Source organism: Anguilla rostrata, chromosome 2 (assembly GCF_018555375.3).
Source record: "Anguilla rostrata isolate EN2019 chromosome 2, ASM1855537v3, whole genome shotgun sequence".
NCBI classification, from domain to species: Eukaryota; Metazoa; Chordata; class Actinopteri; order Anguilliformes; family Anguillidae; genus Anguilla; species Anguilla rostrata.
Window position 1 is genome coordinate 43,839,841 of NC_057934.1, and position 14,026 is coordinate 43,853,866.

The window sequence follows — 14,026 nt, forward strand, 5'->3', positions numbered from 1 at the left end:
ACTGAAGTATTCACATGCACAACAATATTATTAACATTGTTACAGCGTAATAGCCTCAATAGGACTGCGGGTAAGGGATCAAAAGCAACAGCATATTCTTTTACAGTAATTGGAATACCAAATTTTAAAGAAATTATACATAGGACAATTACAGTTCTCTTTTAATAACGGTGCCACCAATAGAATACCAATGGAATACCGTTCTTAAACCCGTTGTCGAATAACGTTATATTTTGAAATCTTACTTATTGTTCCGGATAAAGCATTTGTGGGAAGAAAAATTATGCTTGTAAATAAATTGCCAGGATAATAAACCTGTTTATGGAAACTGGCTACTAAGATGTTTTTATTTAAATCAAAAGTGCAGCTGAGGAAGAATTATATGCCACCAACATTTTCGAAAATGAGATTTGGAGTAACATTAATTTATCCTTGGGAATCTGCACCAGAACTGAAGTCCTTGCTCTTTAAGACCATTAGGTAGCTGGCAAACCTTAGCGAGCTACGTTTCCCAGAAGGCACAACGTCAGTGGCTGTATTATTGTACACAATCATCATGGCGTCTGAGTGCGGTGGGTACTGTTGGTAACAAAGCTAAATGCTATATATCGCTATATTTCTCGTTAGATGGTGTCGAGAATAATGAGTAGTGCATTTTTAATCACATGTGTCCTATTGCATTGGTATAGAAATAATAGTTTCTGTTCCGTAGCTAGCTGTTAGTTAACCGCTAACTGTACTCTAAGTAAGATTTGTGTATAGCAAGCAATAGCTAGAAAACTAATGAGTTCAAAATATGGTCCTGCTAACACCAAGAGTAGCTAGCTAGCAAACACTTTCGGTTTTGTTTGCAAACCATGTAGCCTGTTGATTATTTTTTAGCCAAAATAGTTTTTGGTCAACTGGTAACATACAGGTACGCTAGCTAACGTGATAAGCAAACTGAGCTGCCCAGCTTTCCAGTTATGATAGATAGCTAGTAAGTTCCCATCATTTTTATTTGGCTAACTGCTAGTTAGTAAGTGACATTAGATGACGTTCATCGTTCTGAGGAAGTTGGGTAACTTGCCTGTGGAAAATAGTGTCGCATTTTAGCTGAATACAGAAAGTAAGCGGATCTGTCATGTCATCTAGCGTGGCTAACGATAGTTACGTCGTCAGGCTTCAATGGAAGCAAGCCAGCTAGAACAAGATTCCTAACTAAAGATGTTTACTGGCTTCTATGTAACGTGAGACTTGATAACTTAGCTAATGATATTTAGTCGTAATAACCAACCAGTTAGCTTCTCAATATGCATATTTTGTGCGCATGTATAAGTAATGTCATCTTTTGCCATTAAGGGAGGGGGATGGGGGGTTGTGCTGAAAAAAAGTTTTCTATTAATAATACATGAGGTGGAACACGTATGCGCCTGATTGGTACCAGTGGTACGTACTGAAGTGCAACTTCCATGTTATGTTTTATCGAGGCTACAATCTTAACTCATGGAGAGAATTACTTAGATTTTAACTGAGGCCTCGAGTTTGTTTCCACCACTGCAGAATTCCTATTTATATTTCAGTGGATATCATCCAGGGGTCCCTGTGGGCACTCCAACAGCATTGTCAAGTGACTAATCATACAATGGAGCTTGTAACTGAGATGTTTAAAAAATAGTTAGTTGACCTAATATGAGAGTCAGAGGAGGGGAAATGAACATGGGTGGCAGTTTAAATGCTGAAAAAGAATGTCTGAGCAAACAAAAGAAGTAGTGTCTGCCTGGTACACTGCATACCGACAGTGTATGTACAATTTGTTTTGCTCAGCTTGCAATTTAACCATAAATTATGCAAAGAAGATAACAATATAACAACATTTAAACCTAAGCAACATTGATTAAGGTCTGAGGTCAACACCGAAGGAGAATCGTCTGTCTGCAGGTGAAAAGACAGTCTTGAGTGGTGCCCTGAAATAGGGCGGGGGTGTGGTGGGGGGGGGGGGGGATGGCAATGTATTAAAAAGTGCTGTAATTTATACATGGTGAAACCAAAATAGCCTATATAAAAACACCCTTTAATAAAAGCGGAGAATCTGCACTTCAACCACATCTAAAATTGTGGTTTAAAAATTAAGAAAAAAACCATTATGGAGGGTGCTGTATATATAAAGAGTACCATTGATTTGGTATTGCATTAAAATAAATGTGATTGGACATGTAAGTTAGCTAGCAGTTTTATGTAATTGTACTGTACTTAAATGCAATAAAGACATTTCTTTTCAGGAGCTGAAGGTATGGTGAAAACTGAAGATGCCATTGAGGAACAGTATGGAAATGTTTGTGAAGGTGGAAGCCCAGCCGGCTGTGCACAAGAATCTCGGACAGACAGTGAAATCCCTGTCAGCAATGGGGGGGAAACTGTTGAGGATAAAGAAATGGTGGACTTGAAAATTATCTGGAACAAGAACAAGTATGATTTAAAAATCTCTCTTGATGGAACAGGAGCCAACCTGAAAGAGAAAATTAACTCCCTAACAGGTAACAAACTGCTCAATAGTTACAGTAACTTGATACAGAGCACCAAAGATGCAGTACACAAACACTTTCTTCACCTAGGACTTCCACTCTCTTTCTTCAGTTGTAACAATCAAAACAAAATGTTTCTTTACTTTTTAGGTCTTCCCCCTGCTATGCAAAAAGTGATGTACAAGGGATTGCTGCCAGAAGACAAGACGCTACGGGAAATCAAAGTAACAAATGGTGCAAAAATAATGGTTGTGGGATCCACAATTAATGATGTACTAGCAGTCAATACACCCAAAGAAGTTGTTCAGCAAGAGGTAAAAGCTGAAGAAAATAAAAAAGAGCCTTTATGTCAACAAAAAGTAAGTATATTTGAAAAGTATTCTGACTAAGACATGACATGTAAACACCTTAGTCAGATAACCGTAACCCAGTAAGCTAGTGTATGAGTACCAGGATTAGACATGGTGGATATTCCTCTATTAAACAGAATATTGAATCATAAACATCTTTTGCAATATACACCCTGCCCATAAATAAGGATACATATGTATGTTGTCTTTCAAGTTCAAGTTTATTTATATAGCACATTTCATACACAAGGAAATCCAATGTGCTTTATACAAAAATGCACACTTGCATATATATAAATGTATAAAATTAAGTGAAAAAACATGCATAAAATATTCATAGGAAAGCAAGCATACACTTGCATATACACATTTATAAAATAAAGAGAAAAATAAAGTTTCACTGAATCTACTGGGGGAAATCCTTGGAAAACTAGGTTAAAGTGTTGAAATGATGGTGGGCCAGTAGGGGGCACTCTTTCCTCTGGATAAATTACAAATCCAACGCCCCAACAGTGTTCTCAGACGGTCTTCCTTGCATGGTGTAGTAATCAATATTGTGGAATCTTTAGGCTGCCCATGATGTGAAAGATAGCTGTCACATACCAAAGTTCTCTTTTATTTCAGCAACACAGAAAAGTGCTGGATAAAGGAAAACCTGAAGATATTATGCCCTCTCTAAAAGGAATCAAGGTGAGTATGCTACTATTTAGAAATGTGGTGTATTGTCTCAGCTTTGACAGACGGTATGCTGGTGTGTTTAAAGAGTCACCAACATTTTGTTCCTTGCGAAAAATTGGTTTATCAACTACTTAACGCTGTTACCAAATGTAACAGGTGAAGATTTTTAATCCAACTAGATTAATTTTCTTTTCTCAGTTTGCAATGCCCAGTTGAAGTTACCGAGTACAGAATTTTATCATTGTCGAATCTTTGAGCATAACAAAAATATTAACTGTCTTTTAAAATAGTAATTTTCTGTGATGGAATCTGTGCTAGAGTTATAGGTTTTGATGTAACGTTCGCATATTATCAATGTTCACAAGTGAAAAACAACTGTGCTTTCACTGTGCATACACCTCACATGTCATGTATTTGGAGTCCACATCTGTGTGTTCTGTTTTGTTACACATTAATGCCCGACACAGGTTGAGATTTGAAATATTACGCTGCTAAGAGTTCAATGGAGATCTACTGAAATATAAGTAATTGTTTGGGTTTATCATTCACTCTGCCCAGTATAGGCTCCATAAACTACAGCTGCCGGGAAGGGTTAAGTTACTATAGAAACTCAGTCTTGAATATTCAGTGTCTATAAGAGATACTGTGGCCTCCAAAGGTATGGTAATGGTAGAGTGAAATTTGTTATTTTTGCTGTATACTTAAGGCATTTGTATTTGCGATCAAAAGATGAATATGAGAAAAGAGTACAGTTTGAGTGTACATGTATGACCCTCGAATAGACTCTAATCCAGAGTTAAACTGACTCTTTTCTGGGAGTTGATCTTTCAACTCTTTCCAAGATTTGAAACTGAACAATTTCACACTTTTTTCATCTAAGCTCCAGATTTTTGACTTCCAGATATTTGCTGTATGCATATATGTTGTACTGTTCTACAGAAACAACAGTTTTCGTGTTGTGTCCCCAATTTTCAGCTGTGGAAAATTGTTAACAGACCGTTGTTGTTGATTGACAGGTGTTAACTGTTGCTTAAGTGTTCCCTTTTGTATGGATCGTTCACGCATAAAAGAGCAGTGAGCTCTTCGTGGTTTTAAAATGGATTTTCCAGAAGCATTTCACACAGCCTCTGAAGCATGGTTGTTCATCAGGTATAATTCAAGATTAAAAGATGGAAATAAAGGCAATACACCACGCGGTGGCGACGACCATTAGTGCATTCTATAATTGTTGTTGCAGTATATTGCCCAGCCTTAATTTCACTCTACTCTTACCATACTTTTGGAGGGCATTAGTGAAATTAGTGAAATTTCAGCAGCTATATTTGATCTAATAACTTTCGTAATAAATACTCATTGTAACAGAGATTTATTGGTTTGTCTAATGAATGATGCTTGCTGTCATTTCTGGTGCCATATTTGGGAAATAAAATATTGAAGTACCAGCTTCAAGTTTAACATTGTAAACCATCTAGAATCTCATTTACACCATTGCTTGACATTTTACAGTACACTTTATTAATAGAGATTGAAAACAGCAGTTTTGTAGTTAATTTAAGGGAAAACCTGTAAACCTTTTTGTTTTTTCATGTAATTAAAGTCTGAAAAAAGTTGCTCTTTTAATTAATTATTTTATGATTGTAAAAGTATGCTTTATGATATTATATGGATCTCAGCAATACTGTCAAAAATAGAAAACCAGTCATAAAAATAAAAGATAGTATGTATAACCTTATGTCCTATTTAAAAATATTTTTCTAGCATTGAATGCTATAGGATAAGTTATGTCATTGAGTTTGGGCCTGACATATCTATGGGAATCCTGTGAGACTAGACAGTGTTTCTTTCAGCTCCAGGCTAATTTTCTGTACTGTAAGTGAGAGCAGGCAAACAGTGCCTTTATTTAGTTGATAATCATAAATCTATAAATTAACTATCAGGAATAGATCAGAAATAAAAAATTCCAAAGGCTTACTAAATAGTAGTCTCTATGTAAAGCTCTGTTCTTGATACAATCACTCCTGCTTCCCCTACTGATAGAATGATATGTACATGGCAACCTGTCAGTATTCAGTCCAAATGCTTATGCCTGCATGACAATAACTTAACATTCATTAACAGCTGGATGCTGTAAATGGTGATAGTCTCTGCTGTAATAAGTGCTAGCACTGTGTAGAGTACCATTAAATGTGGAGACTTTGTAGTCACCTGTAGCACCAAGACATTAGGAAGATTATTTACTTTGGTGATGATTTCGCAGATAACGAGGTAGCATTTATTTGTTCTATAGATGCTCTAAAATTCTGTCCTTATGTGTCAATACATTACTGTTATTATCATTTTAAATCCCTACCTGTATTTACAATGTATGCCTTGCAAACTGAATTAATTAGTTCTAATTAACAGTAGCCTATCATAACACTGAAATTTATAATCAGGGCATTTAATTGCTTTCAATGCAAGAAAGTCTTAACATTTGTTGGGGATTATATCTAACCTATGTACTGCTGGACTGTTGAAACGGCCAGTATAAATGTTTTCACAGTCATTTAAAGTATGACATTATATTTTAAATTGGATGATATATATGATAAAATACTGGGAGAACTGAAAATGTATTTATTGTTCATTGTTAGCCTATGGATCAGCATATCATTGATATGACCAGGTGTGAACAGCGAGGACAGGACTCATTTTCTCCTTTAATTAATCATGCATCAAATTCAGAAAGCATTATATCTGCCAAAATCAACCACACAGTCGTGTCAAATTATTGTTATAGGTCTTATGTTTTTTTCCCACAAAATATTGTAAAAATGACAATCATTTCCATTTCACACTTAAGTTTAACCTTGTTCCTTGATATAAAATGAAAAAAAAACCTTGGCTTACCTTAGTAAAAATGAATAAATGCAGTCTGTCCAGTTTGAAAAATGCCACAATGCCCTTTTGTGTGAAAATTGTTGAAAAGCGTCTTCTGCCATAAATTGTTCCCTGCAGTGTAACACAGTGTATGATGTCATGTCATAATTTTTGAAAATGTGATACAACCATCTCATGAATTTGTCCTAATTCTCTCAATGCAAGCATGCACTGTTTTTCCTCTCAATTTTATGAATTTTCATTCCCTAAATTTGATTGGAACATTAAGCGCATTGTATCTTTATATTGAAGTCAGTCTACCATTTTTTATAATTAGACAATTGATAAAATAATTCAGGTGATTCATTTTGGGATGGTTGTTAACAGAACAGTTTTGGGATTATGTGCTATTAAGGGATTACCAATGCTGGACTCATGGAGAGAATGATTTAAAAATAAATAAAACTTAGAGTAAAAATATAGAGAAACTGAGCTTTTATTAAGCCATATCCCTTTCATAATGCCCTTTATTTAACATTTCTGTCTGTGACATAGCATACAAGACTCAAACTAGCCAAGTAATATAACAGAAGCTAGTGAATCTGTGAATTGTTGTTAGAGGTCTAGCCAGCTAACAACAATGCTAGTAATCCAACAGCAGTCTGTTGTTGTGGTGAGCATAATTATTTTTTAGATTTAAAAAATGGAGCACTGCAATCTTCATCTTTTGCAGAGAGAAGATCTACCTCTTCTTTGGTTCTAGAATTAATATTGGAATTTCCTATTCCCAATCCTTCTCACTCTTTTTTTTTAAACTCATCACTGCAGGATCATGATAGTATGCTTTATGGTTGTAGTTAGTTATATGGATGCTGGCTAGCTACAGGTAACTGCCAAAATAAATGAAACGCCAACGTAGTATTCCTCTCTGAAGTTCTCAGTGGCCTGTTTTTGATGAGACTGCCATTGTCCTAAATTGATTTTTGTAGCTAACTGATTCAGAGTTGCTTGTCTGTTTTGCTCCTCATCATGCACATATGTCACAGTCAATGAAAATACACTTTCAATTACAGTTTCCCCTAGTAGATTATGTGTTTCTCTTCGATTTCCATGCCAACATCACTTTAATAAACCCTCTGGCTACTTCTAGCTTACTAGCGCTTGCTATCATAGCGTGAGTTGTCCAGGCAGATGGCACACTCACTACATGGTGAATTCAGAGCTATTGAATTTGCATCTGCCATGAACAACATATCCAAGATTTTGGGTATGATATCACTTCAGTGTGCAGTGCGCCATATCGGAACATGAAATTGCATCCCATCGGCTCTTCAAAAGGATATGTACTTTTCTGATGTGTCTATTTTGCATTGCTTTCTTTTCAGTTCTCTCTCACTTTGTATTCACTGAGTGTGACAGGGTGTTTTGAGGGGTGTTTTGTTCTACTAATGACCAAAAAAGCAATTTTTCATTTGTTAAACAGGAGCGTTTGCCAACTGTGCCTTTGTCAGGGATGTACAACAAATCAGGCGGAAAAGTACGACTCACCTTCAAGCTGGAACAAGACCAGCTTTGGATTGGAACAAAGGGTGAGAGCCTGCCATGGGGTGGTTAATTTAGTCACATAAGTCCAGATATGTCCTGTTTGTTTCCCCATAGTTCAGCAGGCAAATTTAATATTAATTTGATTGTATTTTTATTTTTTCCTACTCCTATATAAGTGCCCTCTATAATGTCAAAATGAAACAAACGGCTGAATTAAATTAACAAAATCCTAAAAATGTCATTCATTTGAATGTTTTCATCCCTTTTGTATTATCAACCTAAACGGGGCCACTTTCATGAAATATCACATTAGATATGTTAAAGAGGTCCACCTTTTTTATTTCAAATTTACCTTGGTTCAGTTGCATGATTGTAGAATATATATTCTGACTGTGAGTACTCATAACTGAAAGAGAACATTAGATCTGTTACACTGTCATGAAGATCAAGCAACTGACTGGAATGAAGCTGTTAGGAGGCAAAATCTGGAGAAGGTTATGGAAAGATTGGCAAAGCTTTGAGCCTTCCTAAGAGCACCGTTATATCAATATGGACTTATTTTTCATTGTAAAAAATATGGCACAATCCATACACAACCAAGATCAGGCCTACCAAAATAAGCAACCTGACAAGAAGGGCAATTGTTAAAGGACTGACTAAGAGGCCAGCTACAATACTGACAGAGTTGGAGAGCTCATTAGCTGAAGTGGGAGAAACTTTCCAGAGATCAGTAATCTCTTCAGGTCTTCACAAAAATCTCCTCTTTGGCAGAGTGGCTAGGTGGGCATTTCTGAGAAAGGCCAACATTACGTTGTGTGGAGTTTGCCAGACGCCATGACAGATCCTGACACCTGGGGGAATATTTTGTGATCTTATGAGACTCATGTTGAGCTCTTTGGTCTGAAAGCAATGTGCTATGTTTGATGCAAACCAAACAAAGCCTATCACCCAGGTTACACCATCCCTACTGTCAAGTATGGGGGGTGGCAGCCTCGGTCTCTGGGGTTGCTTTTCAGGAATGGGAAGATGGATACAGGCAAATCCTTGAGGAATACTTATTTCAGTCTACAAAAGTTCTGCATTTATGGCAAAGATTGATGTTCCAACAGCCAATGACCATGAGTGCAAAGGAATGGCTTAAAAACAAGAAGGTCTGCATCTGTAGTGTTTTGTGCCAGAGCTCAGACTCACATTATATTGAGTTGGAGATCATTCACATGGAGGAATGAGGTGAATGCTTTCATTAACTTTTCATAACTGTAATTCTTTTTAAAATGTTGAATAAAAACATTTTTGAATAACAAAAGTGTTAGTTTTATTGCAAGCAGGGTCCTTACAGATCGATCTTGTAAATATACAGGTAACTTCCACCTTTAATGACTAAAATAGTAATTTAACCTTAAATAAACATTGTGGATTAAATTTGTCATTTTCGCCAGACACTGGATACAATGGTACCTGCCATATTTTAAATGAACAAATGTATACAGCAACTGTGTCAGAGCAAGGATAACAATACAGAAATATAAATATAAATACTGCATAAATTAGGGGTGTCCAATCATAACATCAGATTCTACTTATCAAGGTATTGATTGAACACCAAGAGTAGTTAATTAGTTGAACAAAAACCTGCGCCCACATCAACCATTTTCAGAGAAGATTGGGACACCCTTGGTATAGATTGTTTACAAAGTATAGTACAGTATAGATTAAAATATGTATGTTAATAATATAAATTTATTTTAGTGCACAAAGATTTTTCTATATGTTTGTATAAATATGTCTGAAAATAATATGCAACCATGCACATATAATCTGGGAATTTACCAGTACCTGCCATGTTTTGTTTTCTTGTGACCTTTGATTGTATTAATGGGATGCTTCTTGGCTGTGCTGCCTTCATAACCTTTTGCTCATACTGCCTGATTTGACCTTGGTGCCCAAAGTGGGCTTGACCTTAAAAGGGAAATCTGAGGCATGAGAAAGGAAGGTTGCTGAATTTAAACTACATCTTTCTCTATTCCGTGGCATGCTAAAGCTTGAATTTAATTTTCTGAGCTAGACACTCATTTGCGTCCTAACACTTACATTTCTGACCAATATTGAGACTGCTATATGTGGGCTGTAGATTGTTTGTTTTGTGATCCCATATATAACCAACAAATCTTGTTCTTTGTCCCTAACCTAACCTCCAGCCACTATGGAAATGGATCATACACCCACAGTCAATTTGTATTATTTTGCTTCTGAAAAATAGTGTAGTGATTATATTACTAAATACTTATTTAATAAATCCCATGTTTTTTTTTTTTATCTCACAGAACGAACTGAAAAAATTCCAATGGGCTCCATCAAGAACGTGGTGACTGAACCAATTGAAGGTCATGAGGACTATTATATGATGGTAGGTAAACATGCTACAAAGCTCTCTTCTACAGTTTCTAAAATCTACAGGTCATGGGTTTTGTCATATTAACTTGTCCTTGTATTGTATACACAGTGAGCTCCTTAATGTTTGAGACGAAGGCTATTCATTTTTTCTTGATTTGGGTCTGTACTCCACAATTTTAATGTGTAGTAACTAGGGATGTAAGAAAATATTGATACACTTGAGTATTGCGGTATTATGTTTTGTGATACTGTGTCGATTCTCAAAAACACTATCGATTTTTAATTATTAGTTTCCATGCAAAGATTCGTGGCAGACAGTGGTTCTTTTTGTGTTGTGTTTAAACCCCCGACCGCTAGATAGCAGTGTTGTAATCTATCTTCTGCCATTTGACTCTTCCACTCCAACTTAACAATGTAAACTGAGACAGGAAGTAGCATAAGGGCGCACCGCACTGTTCTGATTGCATAAGAAAAATAAAACTCAGATTTTATTCATATGTGGGGTGTTCTTTATACTATGACAGTTTTCCTAAAATTAGATTTTAAAAATCTCAATATATCGCCTTGCTTACAGTATCGCATTATATTGAATCGTAACCCCTGTATCATAATACGTATCATATCGCCAGATTCTTGCCAATACACTGCCCTAGTAGTAACGTGTGGTTAAAGTGCAGATTCCCAGCTTTTATTAAATGGTATTTTTGTACATTTTGATTTCACCATGTTGTAGATCTTACTAAACTTTTTGTACATAGCTTCCCCATTTCAGGGCACCATAATGTTTGGGACAAATGGCTTCATAGGTGTTTCTGATTAGTCAGGTGATTAGTCAGATAGGCTTTTGATTGCGTTTGGAGTCTAATATTGGCGTTTGTCAACATGCGGACCAGAGTTGTGCCAATGAAAGTCAAGGAAGACATTATGAGGCTGAGAATTAAGAAAAAGAGACATAGGCCTTAGGCTTACCCTATCCTTTTTCTCCCCAATCACTGCTGCTGACCTCAGCAAAGTTTTGATGAGAATGAAGACTCCCACCTGTTCTCTGGACACCCTCAACCATTCCATCCTCCACTTTTGGATTGAGTGCTCCATTAGCATTACTGGCACAGCACTCTCCTGGTTGAAATCATACCTTTCAGACAGACATCAGTTTATTAACGTCAATAACTGCAAATCCGACATAGCCTGCACTATCCCCCTAGGTTCAGTGCTCGACTCTCAACAACTGCAAGAAGCAAACCACTAGTTATCTGCCAAAAAAGGATAGCCAGGTTACAGTCTGCTAAGAAGTGCCTAAAAGATCCTACAGAGTTCTGGGAAAAAGACCAGCATTCACTGGGATCACAGTGATGGCAAGAGCAAAGTGTGGAGACCAAAAGGAAGTGCCCAAGATCCAAAGCACCCCCCCTCATCTGTGAAACATGGTGGTGGGGGTGTTATGGTTTGGACATGTCTACCTGCCGCAGGTACTGGCTCACTTGTCTTCATTGATGACATAACTGCTGTTAGCAGCAGCAGAATGAATTCTGAATTGTACAGAAGCATCTTATCTGCTCAAGTACAAGCAAATGCCTCAAAACTCATTGGACATCATTATTGACTGACTAAGTCATTCACCTGATCTGAATCCAATTGAACATACATATGCTGAAGAGACAACTTAAGCCGATGAGCCCTCAAATGAAACTGGAGCTGAAGATGGCTGCAGTAAGAGGCCTGGCGGAGTATCATCAGAGAAGATGCTCAGCACCTAGTGATGTTTATGCATCACAGACTTCAAGCGGTCATTGCATGCAAAGGATATGCAACAAAGAACTAAACGTGACTACTTTCATTTACATAACATTAATATGTCGCAAACATTGTGGTACTGTGAAATTGTGGAGTTTAATGTCTTCCCAAACATTATGGAGCTCACTGAGTGTGTGTGGATGTATATACACATATATAAAGATGTATTAGTTTCACTCACCCTTTGTTGTGGCTCACTTTGCCTCAGTACTAAATCATTTTTAATTTAACAGGGAGTGCTCTCGAATAGAGTAGAGCCTCGTAGACATGTACCATTTGGGACTTGGGGATTGCTCAGAACTATTTGGCATTTAAAATGAAGTTTAGATTGTTCATTGCATCCTTTAATGGAATGTTTACTTATGTTATTCAAGCCATACTTAAAGAACAAAATGGGCTACTCTCAAATATATAAATATTGGATTAGAAAAATATTGGCTTTTTTATTATTGAGTTAATCAAAAAAAGTATAAGCTGGGATCATGGCAAATATGTCAGCTTTATTGCCTTTTTCAATGGGCATGATGCAGTTAACACATGCATGCGCCAAATAGAATAACCTTCCTGAAGTAGACAGCTGACAACTGCAAAATGCCGACTGTTTTTCCATCAGAGATAAAGAGAATCTGTAAGGATCATGAAACAGTGTGTAAGCACATATTATTTGAGAGTTCATACTGTTCGGTTGACTGTCCATAACTCAGTCTTGTGGTTCTACTTTTAAATATTGCCTCAAATAACTAATGCATAATATTAGCATTTTAAAGTACAATTTAAAAGTGAGACTTTTCATTGTATTTCTTTACAAATATTTAAAGAATGATTTGTTTGTTCTGTACTTTTTCCTAGGCATTTCAGCTGGGTCCTACAGAAGCTTCTCAGTATTGGGTATATTGGGTGCCTGCACAATATGTAGATGCAATCAAAGACACAGTCCTGGGAAAATGGCAATATTTTTAAATTTGCCTCCCTGACAATGAAGATCTGATACAGAACAAAACTAAAGTGAACAAAGTGTCAAGAAAAACTCTGTCATGAAGAACCATGAAAGCCAGACACTGTGTTTTGTTATGGGCTTTTTCTTAAGACAAATAAGTTGCTGGATCCCATTTTATTGGCACACTTCATCATATGTTTTTAAAGGAAGCCTAATGAAAACCAATGATAGAATTGTACATAAGATGTCGATATTTTTTTCTCCCAGTCATTCTTGAAGAAATAAACTTATTTAAGAAAATAAATATTCTAGGACATTTTTATGTTCCGCTTTCTTTTGGTGTATGAAATTCCCAAAGCAAGATCACTGACGCCAATTAAAGATATGCCTTTAAAGGGAACCCCGCATGTTAAGACTTGTAGGTCTTAATATGGTGTAAATGCCTTAAATTATGAAATATGTTATAAAAACCACATGAAAGATTTTAGTTATTTTACATTTTTTGCTGCTCTCCACAGTTCGGGCCTGAGACCGAGAGCGAGTTTCTTTTGTGCTCAAACAAAAAACCATAACTGCGCTCTCGGTGTTAGGTCCCGGTCACGGGCCCGAACTGTGGAGAGCAGCACACCTTTAAGCACCTGGGTTGATTAGCCAACGCTGTCCAGGTGCGTGTGCTCTCTCCACCATCCAGCGCAGCCGAGACCAATCCGCCTCTCTGGCGGAACGACTGCTATCGATTTTCCTAATTCCAGTCAGAATTTTGGCTGCTGCATTCTGAATGAGAAAGAGTCATCTCACAGCTTTTTTGGGAAAACGAGAGAAGAAAGCCATTGCAGTAATCTGATATCAGACCTGCCAACCTGCACGTATTTTGTGTACCAACCACGCAATTCTTGGTCAAAATACGCAGAAATGCCAGCAGAAACTAGGCAAAAAAAATTGTAATTTAATTTCGGAAAACAACC

The 14,026-nt window shown here is 36.8% G+C and overlaps 1 protein-coding gene across 2 annotated transcripts; it reads left to right on the plus strand.

Annotated features, from left to right (window-relative positions):
• Nucleotides 1–426: 426 nt before the first annotated feature.
• LOC135248136 (ubiquitin domain-containing protein UBFD1-like) lies at nucleotides 427–13,365 on the plus strand. Of its 2 annotated transcripts, none has more exons than XM_064322413.1 (7): nucleotides 427–572; nucleotides 2,262–2,516; nucleotides 2,655–2,863; nucleotides 3,479–3,544; nucleotides 7,875–7,980; nucleotides 10,261–10,343; nucleotides 12,974–13,365. In XM_064322413.1, the coding sequence occupies exons 1-7, from the start codon at nucleotides 557–559 to the stop codon at nucleotides 13,082–13,084; spliced, it is 846 nt and encodes a 281-aa protein (XP_064178483.1). In that variant the 5' UTR covers nucleotides 427–556; the 3' UTR covers nucleotides 13,085–13,365. The 2 variants fall into 2 exon arrangements, with proteins under 2 accessions (XP_064178483.1, XP_064178482.1); XM_064322412.1 differs by lacking the exon at nucleotides 427–572 and adding an exon at nucleotides 1,392–1,428.
• The last annotated feature ends 661 nt before the right edge of the window (nucleotides 13,366–14,026 follow it).

Bases quoted from the DNA above. Each gene is read 5' to 3' on its own strand.
- LOC135248136 (XM_064322412.1), top strand. From the start codon at position 1,407: ATGCGCCTGATTGGTACCAGTG. The intron at 2,864-3,478 runs GTAAGTATATTT...CTTTTATTTCAG, and splicing joins AGCCTTTATGTCAACAAAAA to CAACACAGAAAAGTGCTGGA. The intron at 7,981-10,260 runs GTGAGAGCCTGC...TTTATCTCACAG, and splicing joins GCTTTGGATTGGAACAAAGG to AACGAACTGAAAAAATTCCA.